General features: G+C 44.0%; 1 protein-coding gene across 1 annotated transcript; it reads left to right on the plus strand.

Moving 5' to 3' along the window:
* Nucleotides 1-910: 910 nt before the first annotated feature.
* Nucleotides 911-13,173, plus strand: LOC139457348 (ribosyldihydronicotinamide dehydrogenase [quinone]-like). Its single transcript, XM_071238755.1, has 5 exons — nucleotides 911-1,106; nucleotides 3,016-3,200; nucleotides 5,541-5,624; nucleotides 8,621-8,806; nucleotides 13,120-13,173. Exons 1-5 carry the CDS (start codon nucleotides 911-913, stop codon nucleotides 13,171-13,173), a joined length of 705 nt encoding a protein of 234 aa, XP_071094856.1.
* Nucleotides 13,174-13,959: the final 786 nt, after the last annotated feature.

Genomic DNA, 13,959 nt, shown 5'->3' on the forward strand with positions numbered 1-13,959 from the left:
CGACAAGCATAGTCGCCTTTTACGGCAAGCATGGGTTGCTGAAGACCTATTCTACCCCGCAATCTTCACGGGGGGCAGCCAATGGGAAGCCGGCCTCACTGAACATGGCACAACCGTGCTTTTACCTGTAGGCAACAGTACGGCTTAGATCAAAGGAACCGCTCGCTGTCAGTGTTACAACATCCCCAGTCACATGATAACCTCTATAATGTTCATTTCAACAACCTTCTTATTTGTATTCATGGCGTTCATAATAATAACTGCTACACTGATTTATAGTGCTTCTGATTGGTTTATAATCGGAAAATAACAGAATAAGGTCATGCGGCACGTGGCGTGCATTCTCAGCCCATGCACCCTGTGCACCCCAAGCATCGAAGTGTGTTTGTTTGTTTGTTTGTTTGTTTGTTTGTTGATAACGCCGCACTCAGCAATCTTCTAGCTATTTGACGGCGGTCTGTAAATAATCGAGTCTGGACCAGACAATCCAGTGATTGATATCATGAGCATCGATCCACGCAATTGGGATCGATGACATGCATCTACCAAGTCAGCGAGCCTGACCACCCGATTCCGTGGTCGATGTCGTGGATCGATACTCATGATGTCTATCACTGGATTGTCTGGTGCAGACTCGATTATTTACAGACCGCCTCCATATAGCTGGAATATTGCTGAGTGCAGCGTTAAACAACAAACAAACAAACCAAACAAACCATCTTTTGAGTTTTGCCATCACATCAAGATGACACACTGTGATATCACTGAAATACTGTCCCAAACGGCATTAAACCCAACTCACTCATCATAGGAGCATTCTCGGCGTTTCGATGTAATGGTGCAACATTGAAATATACTCCACTTGCCTTACCGTATTTTCGTTGTCAAACCCTTCCCATCTTTCCCCAGAATGGCTGCTACACGTACATCATCAAACGGAGGGAAGAATGTGTTTATTGTGTACGCCCATCCCAAACCTGAATCGTTCAATGGCGCTCTCCTGCGGACGGCCGTTGACGTGTTGAAGTCGCATGGCCACAGTGTTGAAGTGTCTGATCTGTACGAGATGGGGTTTGATCCACTGGTTCGACTTGACGATTTCTCAGGTATTTTTACATACACTACAGGGCAAAAGAAAGCTAATACTTGAAAAGTGGATGAGACCCAACAAAAGACCTTATCAAATTTTACTAGACTGAGAACAGTCGTCGACCTACTTCAAACTTAAGGGCGAAAACGTAAAAATAATACCCGTACAATGCATCACAATCGAATAAGCATTTCTTGTTTGTTTCATTTTGGGCCACCGTCAAACAAAGGTGTATATTTTCTTTTGCCCAGCAGTTAACATGTATTAGTGAGTGAATATGGTTTTTACGCCGCTTTTAGCAATATTCCAGCAATATCACGGCGGGGGACACCAGAAATGGGCTTCACATATTGTACCCATGTCGGGAATCGAACCTGGGTCTTCGGCGTGACGAGCGGACGCTTTAACCACTAGACTACCCGACCGCCCTTAACATGTATTACAATAGATGATTCCGGGCAGAATATGGACCTGCTACTCGATACATGTTGAAAGACATTTTGTTGTGTTTGTTGTTTAACGCTGTACTCAGCACCATTCCACCAGCCGCTAAATAATCGAGTGTAGGCAAACCAGTGATTGATATTATGAGCAACGAACCACGCCTTCTGGGCAATGAAACAAGTTTCCGAGCCTGACGCCAGATTCATTTAGTCGCATCGTTTGGACAAACATAAGTTACCGTATTCGACGTAATTAGCGCCCCGCTCTAATAAGCGCTCACGGCGATATTTGCTAAACAATTGGCTAGTGAACAATCCCAGTTAGCACCCCTTTCGATTGATCAATGTATCACATTGAATAATGTAATACGTGTGTTATATGCACCCTTAATTATGGGACATTAAATTCTGAAAAAAAATATATCTGTCGTATATAAACATTTCAGGCTGTCAACATAAACCACGAAATTTACGATCTTTCAACTCTGTTGTTTTTCACCAAAATAATATTCTAATAAGAGCCCCCTATTTCTAATTTTGAGAGCGCCCTCGGCTCTTATTTTATCGAATACGGTACTTGGAACCAATTCTAACCGGCAATCCCAACGGTGTACTTGTTTTGTTTGTTTGTTGTTTAACGCCACACTCAGCAATATTCCAGCTATGTAACGGTGGTCTCTCAATAATCAAGTCTGGCCCAGACAATCCAGTAATTGACATCATGAGCACAGATCTACGGAAATGCGATACGATGACATGTATCAACCAAGTCAGCGAGCCGCGCCACCCGATCCCGTTTGTCGCCTTTTACGGCAAGCATGGGTCCCTGAAGACCTATTCTGCCTCGGATCTTCCCGGGTCTTGTGGGAAGAACAGACTGTAATGATGACCAGTTGCTTTCAATGTATACTGAACAACAAAAGTTCCTGTGACATTGAATAAGATTTAATGCAAAGTTATGTTTTTTTACCAAATCTGAAGCAATTTCGGTTTGCAACAGATAAAAGACTCCTGTAAGTGTTCAAATGGTTTAATTTGCCATACTGACTTCAGAAAATGCGTGATTTCATAAAAAAACATGAACATGCCAAAATGTCAATTTACAAATTAGTAGCGCGTGTGTCCACCTCTGGTTGCGATGGAACTCGCAATGGAATGGACCAGGCATCGCACAAAGTCCTGTGGGATATCTGTCCATATCTGCTTTACTGATGCCCCTTATTTGCTCCATTGCATTGCCTTTTTTGTGCCTTTGAGTCTAACACTATATGTTTGAATATAATATAATCATTATTCCTTGGGGCGGTCGCGTAGCCTAGTGGTTTAAACGTTCGCTCGTCACGCCGAAGACCCGGGTTCGATTCCCGACATGGGTACATTGTGTGAAGCCCATTTCTGGTGTCCCCCGCCGTGATATTGCTGGGATATTTCTAAAAGCGGCGTAAAACCATACTCACTCACTAGTTTCAGATTCCGGCCCAGTTGATGTATGCAGGGTTGTCCAGGGCGAGGTGGACAAGGTGGAGCGGGCTGACTTGGTCGTGTTCCAGTTCCCTCTGTATTGGTGTTCATTTCCCGCCATATTGAAGGGCTGGATGGACAGAGTCATACAGGTCATGTCCGGATTCGTCCGCAAAACAGGCCTCTACGAAGAAGGTGCTTTGAGGGTAAGGACTGAGTCAGTGGGTTGTGTAGTACGTCCGAGGTATAAGGACTGAGTCAGTGGGTTGTTTAGTACGTCCGAAGTATAAGGGCTGAGTCAGCGGCTTGTATGGTTCGTCCGAAGGATAAGGGCTGAGTCAGCGGCTTGTATGGTTCGTCCGAAGGATAAGGTCTGAGTCCGTGGGTTGTGTAGTACGTCCGAGGTATAAGGACTGAGTCAGTGGATTGTGTAGCACGTCCGAAGGATAAGGACTGAGTCAGTGGGATGTGTAGTACGTCCGAAGGATAAGGACTGAGTCAGTGGGTTGTGTAGCACGTCCGAAGGATAAGGACTGAGTCAGTGGGTTGTGTAGTACGTCCGAGGTATAAGGACTGAGTCCGTGGGTTGTGGAGTACGTCCGAAGGATAAGGACTGAGTCAGTGGGTTGTTTAGTACGTCCGAAGGATAAGGACTGAGTCAGTGGATTGTGTAGCACGTCCGAAGGATAAGGACTGAGTCAGTGGGTTGTGTAGTACGTCCGAAGGATAAGGACTGAGTCAGTGGGTTGTGTAGTACGTCCGAAGGATAAGGACTGAGTCAGTGGGTTGTGTAGCACGTCCGAAGGATAAGGACTGAGTCAGTGGGATGTGTAGTACGTCCGAAGGATAAGGACTGAGTCAGTGGGTTGTGGAGTACGTCCGAAGTATAAGGACTGAGTGTGTGGGTTGTGGAGTACGTCCGAAGGATAAGGACTGAGTCAGTGGGTTGTGGAGTACGTCCGAAGTATAAGGACTGAGTGTGTGGGTTGTGGAGTACGTCCGAAGTATAAGGACTGAGTGTGTGGGTTGTGGAGTACGTCCGAAGGATAAGGACTGAGTCAGTGGGATGTGTAGTACGTCCGAAGGATAAGGACTGAGTCAGCGGCTTGTATGGTTCGTCCGAAGTATAAGGACTGAGTGTGTGGGTTGTGGAGTACGTCCGAAGGATAAGGACTGAGTCAGTGGGTTGTGGAGTACGTCCGAAGGATACGGACTGAGTCAGTGGGTTGTGTAGCACGTCCGAAGGATAAGGACTGAGTCAGTGGGTTGTGTAGTACGCCCGAAGGATAAGGACTGAGTCCGAAGGATAAGGACTGAGTCAGTGGGTTGTGTAGTACGTCCGAAGGATAAGGACAGAGTCAGTGGGTTGTGTAGTACGTCCGAAGGATAAGGACTGAGTCAGTGGGTTGTGTAGCACGTCCGAAGGATAAGGACTGAGTCAGTGGGTTGTGTAGCACGTCCGAAGTATAAGGACTGAGTCAGTGGGTTGTGTAGCACGTCCGAAGAATAAGGACTGAGTCAGTGGGTTGTGTAGTACGTCCGAAGGATAAGGACTGAGTCCGAAGGATAAGGACTGAGTCAGTGGGTTGTGTAGTACGTCCGAAGGATAAGGACTGAGTCAGTGGGTTGTGTAGCACGTCCGAAGGATAAGGACTGAGTCCGAAGGATAAGGACTGAGTCAGTGGGTTGTGTAGCACGTCCGAAGGATAAGGACTGAGTCCGAAGGATAAGGACTGAGTCAGTGGGATGTGTAGTACGTCCGAAGTATAAGGACTGAGTGTGTGGGTTGTGGAGTACGTCCGAAGGATAAGGACTGAGTCAGTGGGTTGTGGAGTACGTCCGAAGGATAAGGACTGAGTCAGTGGGTTGTGGAATACGTCCGAAGGATAAGGACTGAGTCAGTGGGTTGTGTAGTACGTCCGAAGGATAAGGACTGAGTCAGTGGGTTGTGGAGTAAGTTTGAAGGATAAGGACTGAGTCAGCGGCTTGTATGGTTCGTCCGAAGGATAAGGACTGAGTCAGTGGGTTGTGTAGTACGTCCGAGGTATAAGGACTGAGTCCGAAGGATAAGGACTGAGTCAGTGGGTTGTTTAGTACGTCCGAAGGATAAGGACTGAGTCAGTGGGTTGTGTAGTACGTCCGAGGCATAAGGACTGAGTCCGAAGGATAAGGACTGAGTCAGTGGGTTGTTTAGTACGTACGAGGTATAAGGACTGAGTCAGTGGATTGTGTAGTACGTCCGAAGGATAAGGACTGAGTCAGTGGGTTGTGTAGTACGTCCGAAGGATAAGGACTGAGTCAGTGAGTTGTGTAGTACGTCCGAGGTATAAGGACTGAGTCAGCGGCTTGTATGGTTCGTCCGAAGGATAAGGACTGAGTCAGTGGGTTGTTTAGTACGTCCAAAGGATAAGGACTGAGTCAGTGGATTGTGTAGTACTTATAACTATAATCAACAGCATCCAAGCTTCAAATACCAATTTGCAGCAAGAGGCCATACACCGAAATATGATCAGTCTATTTGCATGTCCTCTTTATTCTGATTCTAGGGTAAAAGGGCGCTCCTATCCTTCACTACCGGTGCTCCAAGCATACCCTTTGAGTCCCTAGAAGCTATGCTCCTACCAATGCAGGTACGTATACGTGGCCAAGCATAACCTGGTGCCACTACTTTTATCCAACAGGCGAGGGGTGGTCGGGTAGCCTAGTGGTTAATGCGTTCGCTCGTCACTCCGAAGACCTGGGTTCGATTCCCGACATGGGTACAATGTGTGAAGCCCATTGCTGGTGTCCCTCGCCGTGATATTGCTGGAATATTGCTAAAAGCGGCGTAAAACCATACTCACTCACTCTAACAGGCGACGGCCTATTTGTACCATATCCGGCAGACTAACATCTAGTCTCTGAAAGGAACATATCGTACAGAAAAAAACCAGTTGTTCAATTATCTTAATAAAAATAAGGAGCCCAGAGCGTCTCTTTATTTATGGATACTGCAGTAATCTAGACTTGCCAAACAATATAGACTTGCATGGGCTGTATTTGATATAATTGTATCAGGGTCTGTAACACAGACTACATATTGGGTTATAGTTGCGCATGTGCAGCGTCCTTGATAACGAATGTATACACGTTGTGTGGTTCCTGGCTTTCTATGCGCGTCGTCATCATGCGCCGATACATTGTGATACAAGATAACTTTGATCCAAGGGATCAACACGGCGCAAAGAAGGTCAGATGAAATGGGGTTTAACGTCGCGTCCAAGATTTTTGCACTTATATAGCGACGTGCATGCAAGTTTGTGTCTCTGTGTGTGTGGCTGCAGGTACTAGTCAGGACTGATGCCGATTTATAGTGCTAGCCCACTGAAATACCATGCAGCAGTTTAACATGAATACCCCACTCAGACACAGTATACTGACTCCGAGCTGACCAGTCCTTGTTTTAGCCCCTAGTGCCGAGCGCCAGACAGGGTAACAACAAGTGCCATCTTTTAACGTCTTTTGGTATGACGTGGCCGGGGATCGAACCCCGGACCTTCCGCTCTCCGGGCGGACGCTCTACCACTAGACCACGCAGGCGGTCACGGCGCAAAGAAATAGCATTCACACCTATTAGCTGGTTCCCGGCTCCCTATGCGCGTCGTCAACTTGTGATATTAGAGACAGGGCCCTGTACTGTCATGAAGGGCACAGGTGTAACCCAGAAGGTAAAACAAATTGTAATTTGCATGTGGTACTTTCAGAATCAGGAATGAGAATATGGCACATTTCAGAATAAATATTTATGTAATATAAAGTAGAAAACAAAGATATTATAAAAACAAGGTCAAAAGTGAGCGTGGCTCACTAATACCCCCGACCCGCCGAGTGTGTCAGTAGTTTCAAATTAAATAATGGATAGGGTTAAGGTTTGAAAAATTCATAAAAAAATGGAAAATTAATAAAAACATTTTTTTCTTTTGACTGTACCCCTCCATATGACACATATTATATGTACTAGGTTTGAGACGGATCCACTGAATAGATTAAGAGAAATCGCGTGGACAAAGTTTTCGGACGGACGGACGGACAGACGGACGGACGGAACCTTGCTATAACTATATACTTGCAATATAAAACTTGCAATATGTTTTCACAACAATGAAACATTTCTTATTGCAGTGAGTGAGTGAGTTTGATTTTACGCCGCTTTTAACAATTGATCAGCGGAGGGCACCAGAAATGGGCTTCACACATTGTACCCATGTCGGAAATCGAACCCAGGTCTTCGGCGTGACGAGTGAACGCTTTAACCACTAGGCTACCCGGCCGCCCCTATAATGAACGAGATCAGTGGAGACAATGGAGTTAACATTAAAACCCACAACGTTGTGAGTGCGTTTGTTTTTAACCATGAACCTTACTTCTCTATGAGAGTTATCTCCCTTATGCAAATATGTTTACTCCTGTAGCCTGACACGTCAATTATTCACTCTGTCCAAAAGTGCTAATACCTCGCTTCATAGCGACATGCTGTAGGTCTGTCCCCCATCCCTCTCGACAGACATACCCGCTACAAGGAAATGGGCCAACGTTTCACCGCCGCTATTTGCTGTATCGGGAATAGGTCGGATAGAACTAGACTGGTACCCTGACCTTTGCCTCCTAGCGGCTGCAGGCGAGGAGCGCAAGCGCTATAGGGCAGGCAAACCAGTCTAGGGCGCAGCGCAACTCCTTCGTCATCGTGCCCGAATAACACAAACGTGTTTAATGTAATGATTTACAGTTAAAATGTTTTAGAAAATATTTTTTATAATTGTGTATATATTTCATTATTATATATGTGAGACAAAGATAAAGTTTCTTTGAAAAACATCATCTTTAAATCTTTCCACCTAATACTCATCCCAATGTAACGTGTGCAAACATAAAACAAATAAACCGTGCAATGACGGACGGGTCACAGCTTAAAAAACATGGAAACATGTCTATATATTGAAATGTTGTTTTGGGCGATAAAAAATGATAACAGTTCGATTCACGTTATTTTAGTGAGAGCAATTTTACCACACAGCAAATTGCAGATTGTCAGCTATTTGTTTTCATTCGATATGTACAGAGGATCAATGAATGTTGTACGTTTGGGCTGATTTATACTACTCAAAAAATAGTTAAGGATCACCTGATTCTTTCATATTACAATAGTTAATCTCTCATGCCATGACAGATTAACATTACCAATATGAAAGAATCGGGTGATCGTTAACTTCTTTTGAGTAGTATAGTTCAGCCTACTGGAAATCGGCCGCCGCCTGTCGACCAGTCGTTTACATTCCATGGCGGGATTGGGTGTTCGGGCTGGCTGACTTGGTTAATGCATGTCATCGATCCCAACTGCTTGGGTCGATGCTCATGATATTAATCACTGGATTGTCTGGTCCAGATTCGATTATCTACAGACCGCCGTCATATAGCTGGAATAATGCTGACTGCGGCGTAAAACAACAAACAAACTTAACCAAAACAAAACATTCCATGGATGACTTCTGAACTCAGTCAGGGAACTGGGTCGATTGTGACGTAACAATCAATTGACGTCACTTGGAACGTTACGATATTTTTACGAAAATAATAAAAAAAATTGCAGGTTGGGACTTTGAACGTGGTCGGTTTCGACGTCCTGCCCCCTCAGGTTTCACTCGGTGTCGAGAACGCGACGGGGGAGAAGCTAGAGAAATATCTTGCTGCTTGGATTGAACGTTTGTCCGGAGTGTTTGAAGAACCAACGGCGGAGCTGCTCACTATTGATAAGTGGGCCAAAAAGCATTCAGTCGTGAGTGAGTGAGTAAGTTTTGGATGAACGTCGATTTGAACAGTGCTTCAATCATATCACGGCGGGACTTAGGGGAAAGCCCGAGTGATTCAGTTATATCACGGGGGGACTTGTGGGGAAAGTCCTAGTGATTCAGTTATATCCCGTTTGGACTTAGAGGAAAGTCCTAGTGATTCAGTTATATTCCGGTGGGACTTAGGGGAATGTCTGAGTGATTCAGTTATATCACGGTGGGACTAAGGGGAAAGTCCGTGTGATTCAGTTATATGACGGCGGGACTTAGGGGAAAGTCCAAGTGATTTAGTTATATCACGGCGGGACGTAGGGGAAAGTCCGTGTGATTCATTTATATCACGGTGGGACGTAGGGGAAAGTCCGAGTGATTCAGTTATATCACGGCGGGACTTAGGGGAAAGTCCAAGTGATTCAGTTATATCACGGTGGGACTTAGGGGAAAGTCCGTGTGATTCAGTTATATTCTGGTGAGACTTAGGGGAAAGTCCGAGTGATTCAGTTATATCACGGCGGGACGTAGGGGAAAGTCCGAGTGATTCAGTTATATCACGGCGGGACGTAGGGGAAAGTCCGAGTGATTCAGTTATATCACGATGAGACGTAGGGGAAAGTCCGAGTGATTCAGTTATATCACGGCGGGACGTAGGGGAAAGTCCGTGTAATTCAGTTATTTCACGGTGAGACTGAGGAGAAAGTCCGTGTGATTCAATTATATCACGACGGGACGTAGGGGAAAGTCCGAGTGATTCAGTTATATCCCGGTGTTATATGAGCTGGATGCTGAGAAACCAAACATCATTATCAGGAGCAATCTCGAACCCCCGATTAAAGGACTCTGGTACGTCTGGCACCATATTTGGAAAGAACAGCATTTGAACGTCATAATGACGTCAGGTCCAAATCGAACTGGATGTTAGTCCATGAGCCAGACCAGATATTGGTACCACCTGGGGTGGCAAAATCTCAGTATGATTTTTTGAAAGTCATATATCCATAGATGAAAAAAACTTTGAAAGCAATCCGGGACTCACAGCTTAGTGGTAGTAATCACCACATAAAGGGGGACCCCAGAGTCGAATCCACGGGACTAGATTTCAGGGTAGGGGAAACCAGAAAGTGGAATAACTTTACAAGCAATAGTCATATGGTGAAGTATGTCCACTCAAAATGTTGGTAACCTCATGCTCTACGTAATATAGGACTAATACAGTAAAAATGTAGGTCACCAGAGGTCAAGAGGTCACAACATTTGACCTCTGTTTAAAATATTATCAACTACCAGAAAATATACTGCAGATGCCACACCAATGGGACTTTCGTAACCCAAATGGGCTATGATTGAAGCCAAGCAGATAAAAGGAACATTATTGTCTTTTATGGTGTGGTACAGAACGGTTTTTGGTACATTTTAAAACGAATGTCATCATGCGCTAAAAAGATGTAACATTGTATGACGTTGGGCTGCTTGAAATAAGTTCACATGAATTTATAACTCTCAACTTTGTTCTGTTTTGGGGGCTCACAAGATTAAACTGAAGGTCAAATAGGGGTCAAATTGGATATGCAAACCGCAATAACATAAAATGCAGTTATCTGTTGCATAATGCATATTAATATTTGATAAGATCACACAATTAGACACAAAAACTTTTTTTCATCACATTAGTGTTAGAAACTTAAGTCTTGATTATTGTAGACCGAAACAAGGGTGGTCACATATGAGTCTTCATTGTACACTGTTGATTACCCATCATCTTGACCATCATCAACATCACTCGCTTCAAATCCAACTTCGTCCATTACTTGCCGATTGCTACATGTCTGTAATTTGCAAAGGTATGTTTATTTCATGTTATACTGAAGGCAGGTACAGCTCTCCTCTAAGCCCTTCTTTAAACAGTTACAAGCAACCAATTCCATCACTGTCGCAGGAGCAGGTGGTGCATCCGCCCCCCCCCCCCCCCCCGCCCCGCCCCCCCCCACCCCACCCACCCCCCACCCCCCCCCCCCCCCCACCCCCCACAATCCAGTCAATAACCAAGGCCCCACCCTCCTCCTTCCAACAATGACCAACAGGAAAAGCCTCCATGCTCCTTTTCCATACTTGATAATTGTCCCTCTTGCAATGGTTCTGCGGTGAAGAGGCGCAAATGACTCTAGTGCCTTGAACAGCTGTGGTGAAACCAGCTTGTGCCTACAAGTCAGTGTGTTGCTGTGTATGTCGCTGGTGAGTAGCCTGAGGGCTGAAACCTTTCCTCTTCCAGCAAAGCAGCTGACGGTATCACTGCTTGTAAACGGGATTGCCTTATAGTCGGGCAATTACGCAGTACATATCTCATCTTAAACATCTTTGTTGTATGATAGTTTGTTATAGTTGTGTACGGGGGCATGGTTGGCCAAAGTCGCCTTATGCGCTGCAATTCGCTATGCAGAGTGGTGTCCCTCGGGCACGCCCGAAACCTACGACAGTGTGTTCGAATCCCGGTTCGCCCCGATTATGTTGTCAGCACCATACCCGTGCTCATGGGCTTCACCAAAGTGGTAAACGTCTGAGACCTGCATCACTTCGGGCTTTCCTCCCACATCAAGCTGACACGCCGTGATATAACTGGAATTATACTATTCAAAGCGGCGTTAAACCCAACTCACTCACTCACTACTCTTGTGTACGGTTCCGTTTGGTTAACTGGGTTTGTGTTGTGATTACTTCCGGCTTAAATTTGAAGTATGTTTAGAAGAACGTTACTATGTTCAAGCCAAACATCGTGAATATATCATGCAACCGAATTATTTTTCAGGAGAATAATTGCAAACTAAGGGCCAACATTTTGATTTCCAATGTATCCAGAAGTAAAGAACTTATACGGGTGTATAATCTCTGCAGGAAGTTAAAACAACTGTCAATACAATAAACCATGCAGAACCATAAACCGCCGTATGAAACGGTATGAATCATATTTTACATACAGTGAACTACTTGAAACTGTGCTCAAATCTGCACAGCAAGCACCATACATATGATTGTGAAGACAACTTATTACAAATAGCTGATATCAAACCCGTTGTTTTACATGTGTTGTTTATTGAACAAAGTCATGCTTCATAGAAGCCTGGTATTTAATCGTGTTGAACAATAATTTGCAATAGCAGTGTGAAGGGAGAACGACTGAGTGCGCGTTACATGCTTGACCTTAATTCCTCCCTGGAACCATTCTCGCTGGCTGCCTGAATAAAATACGATACATTTCAAAGGTAGTGCGCAAAAGAGCTATTCGGGTAAGGGAAATACTCACTCACTCTCGGTGATACAGCTTGAATAAGATACCATGTACAGCATTGCAAGGTCACGCGTGATAAAGCTCTATCCTATGCATACAGCTAAAGGAGATAATCGCTCAATGCGCAATAGGTAGATCTGTTAGTAAATTTATTGAACCTAATAAAGTCGATATATTTAATTCAATATCATAGATACAAATATGAAATTTTGGAGTCCGATAGTCACACGTTGTCGTTGTACAAAGGCATTGAAAACTGTTCATTGTCACGTCACATAAGGCCACAAGGGTGCGCTGAACTCAGTATCTCGTGTGACCGCCCTTGGCAGCAATCACGGCTCAATATATATACAAAACAGAAAAATACATCAAGATGACAGTTTTCATGTAAAGATTAAATATTTCTAAGCAAATTAAAAATACATATATCTAGATATTGTACATATCTTTAAGTTGCTTAGAAATACTTAATCGTTACATGGAAACTGCCATCTTTATGTATTATAATGTATTGTATATTGACAGCTTGTGATTAATTGTTACCAGATGGCTCCAGATGGGGTAGCAGACGACACTTTCCAACAGTGGGGAACAGGGTAAAAATATGAGTAGGCTGGTTATCATCGAGCAGACGACTCAACAGTCTAAGATGTATTGAAAAAAACACACTTAATTCTCAACCTTATCTAATGTTAATTCAACAAATTATCATATACTTAGCAGTGGGATATTCTGTTAATAATTTCTCATAATTCTATTGAATGGTTCTGTGCATTCTATCAATGTTTATTTGTACAAAGCTGTTTTATGTATGTACAGAAGTGAGACATTAATAAATTATTGTCTGTCTGTCTACAATGTATACCGTACAATTAAACTGATTACACACAGACGCTTCACTTTGAGCTCATTGTTTTCTTTAACTACCGCGATCTGAGACACTATAAAGTGGTATTTAGGTAGACATAATACTTGTCTTTAGATGTAAACACATCTGATGTTACGTCTGTGATGTTTAAGTTGATTTTGACAGCTCGGGCCAAGTCGGACCCAACACAAGCCAAACACTTCTGATAGAGACTATGTTGAGAATGTAGAGGGAAAAGGGCTTCACTTTGAGAACTGTTTTCTTTAACTACCTCTATATGAGACAATAAAGTGGTATATAAATAGATATAATACTAGTCTTTAGATATAAAGAATGTTAGGAAATTTAGAAGTGCAAGGACAGTTCTTAACACGTGTCGTGTCAGCCCTATGACATTCGCGAATATCAACTTCCAGAAAACATCCTGTGTTGGTTTAACATGAATTAGTAAAGGTTAATTAGGGGTGCCTAACACGTTAATTAATGAAAGAAGAGTGGTCAAAACACTGTCGTTTCCTGCCCTGGACATCACACCCCTACACGCTAAGGTCGGTGAGAAACTTTCTCATCAAAGAAAACACACAGTCAAGACACTGACTTTTCTACGAGGACTCACGGTATGTAGTCATAATTATCAGTTTATTACATCGTTGAAGATGCATTTTGATTCAAACTCAATTAAATGAGCAAAACTATACGTTTGTGGACATTTGAGATCTGCCTAGATATGCACGTTTCGTTTTATTATTCTGCAATCCATTTTTAGTATTACCCGCTGGATGAACAAGTTTAACATGAATACCCCACTCAAACACAGTATACTGACTCCGAGCCGACCAGTCCTTGTTTTAACCCCTAGTGACGAGCGCCAGACAGGGTAACAACAAGTACCATCTTTTAACGTCTTTTGGTATGACGCGGCCGGGGATCGAACACCGGACCTTCTGCTCTCCGGGCGGACACTCTACCACAATACCACGGAGGCGGCTGCA

The sequence above is a fragment of the Haliotis cracherodii genome, unplaced genomic scaffold (assembly GCF_022045235.1).
Source record: "Haliotis cracherodii isolate W230 unplaced genomic scaffold, xgHalCrac1.p SCAF_12, whole genome shotgun sequence".
In the NCBI taxonomy this organism is placed as follows: Eukaryota; Metazoa; Mollusca; class Gastropoda; order Lepetellida; family Haliotidae; genus Haliotis; species Haliotis cracherodii.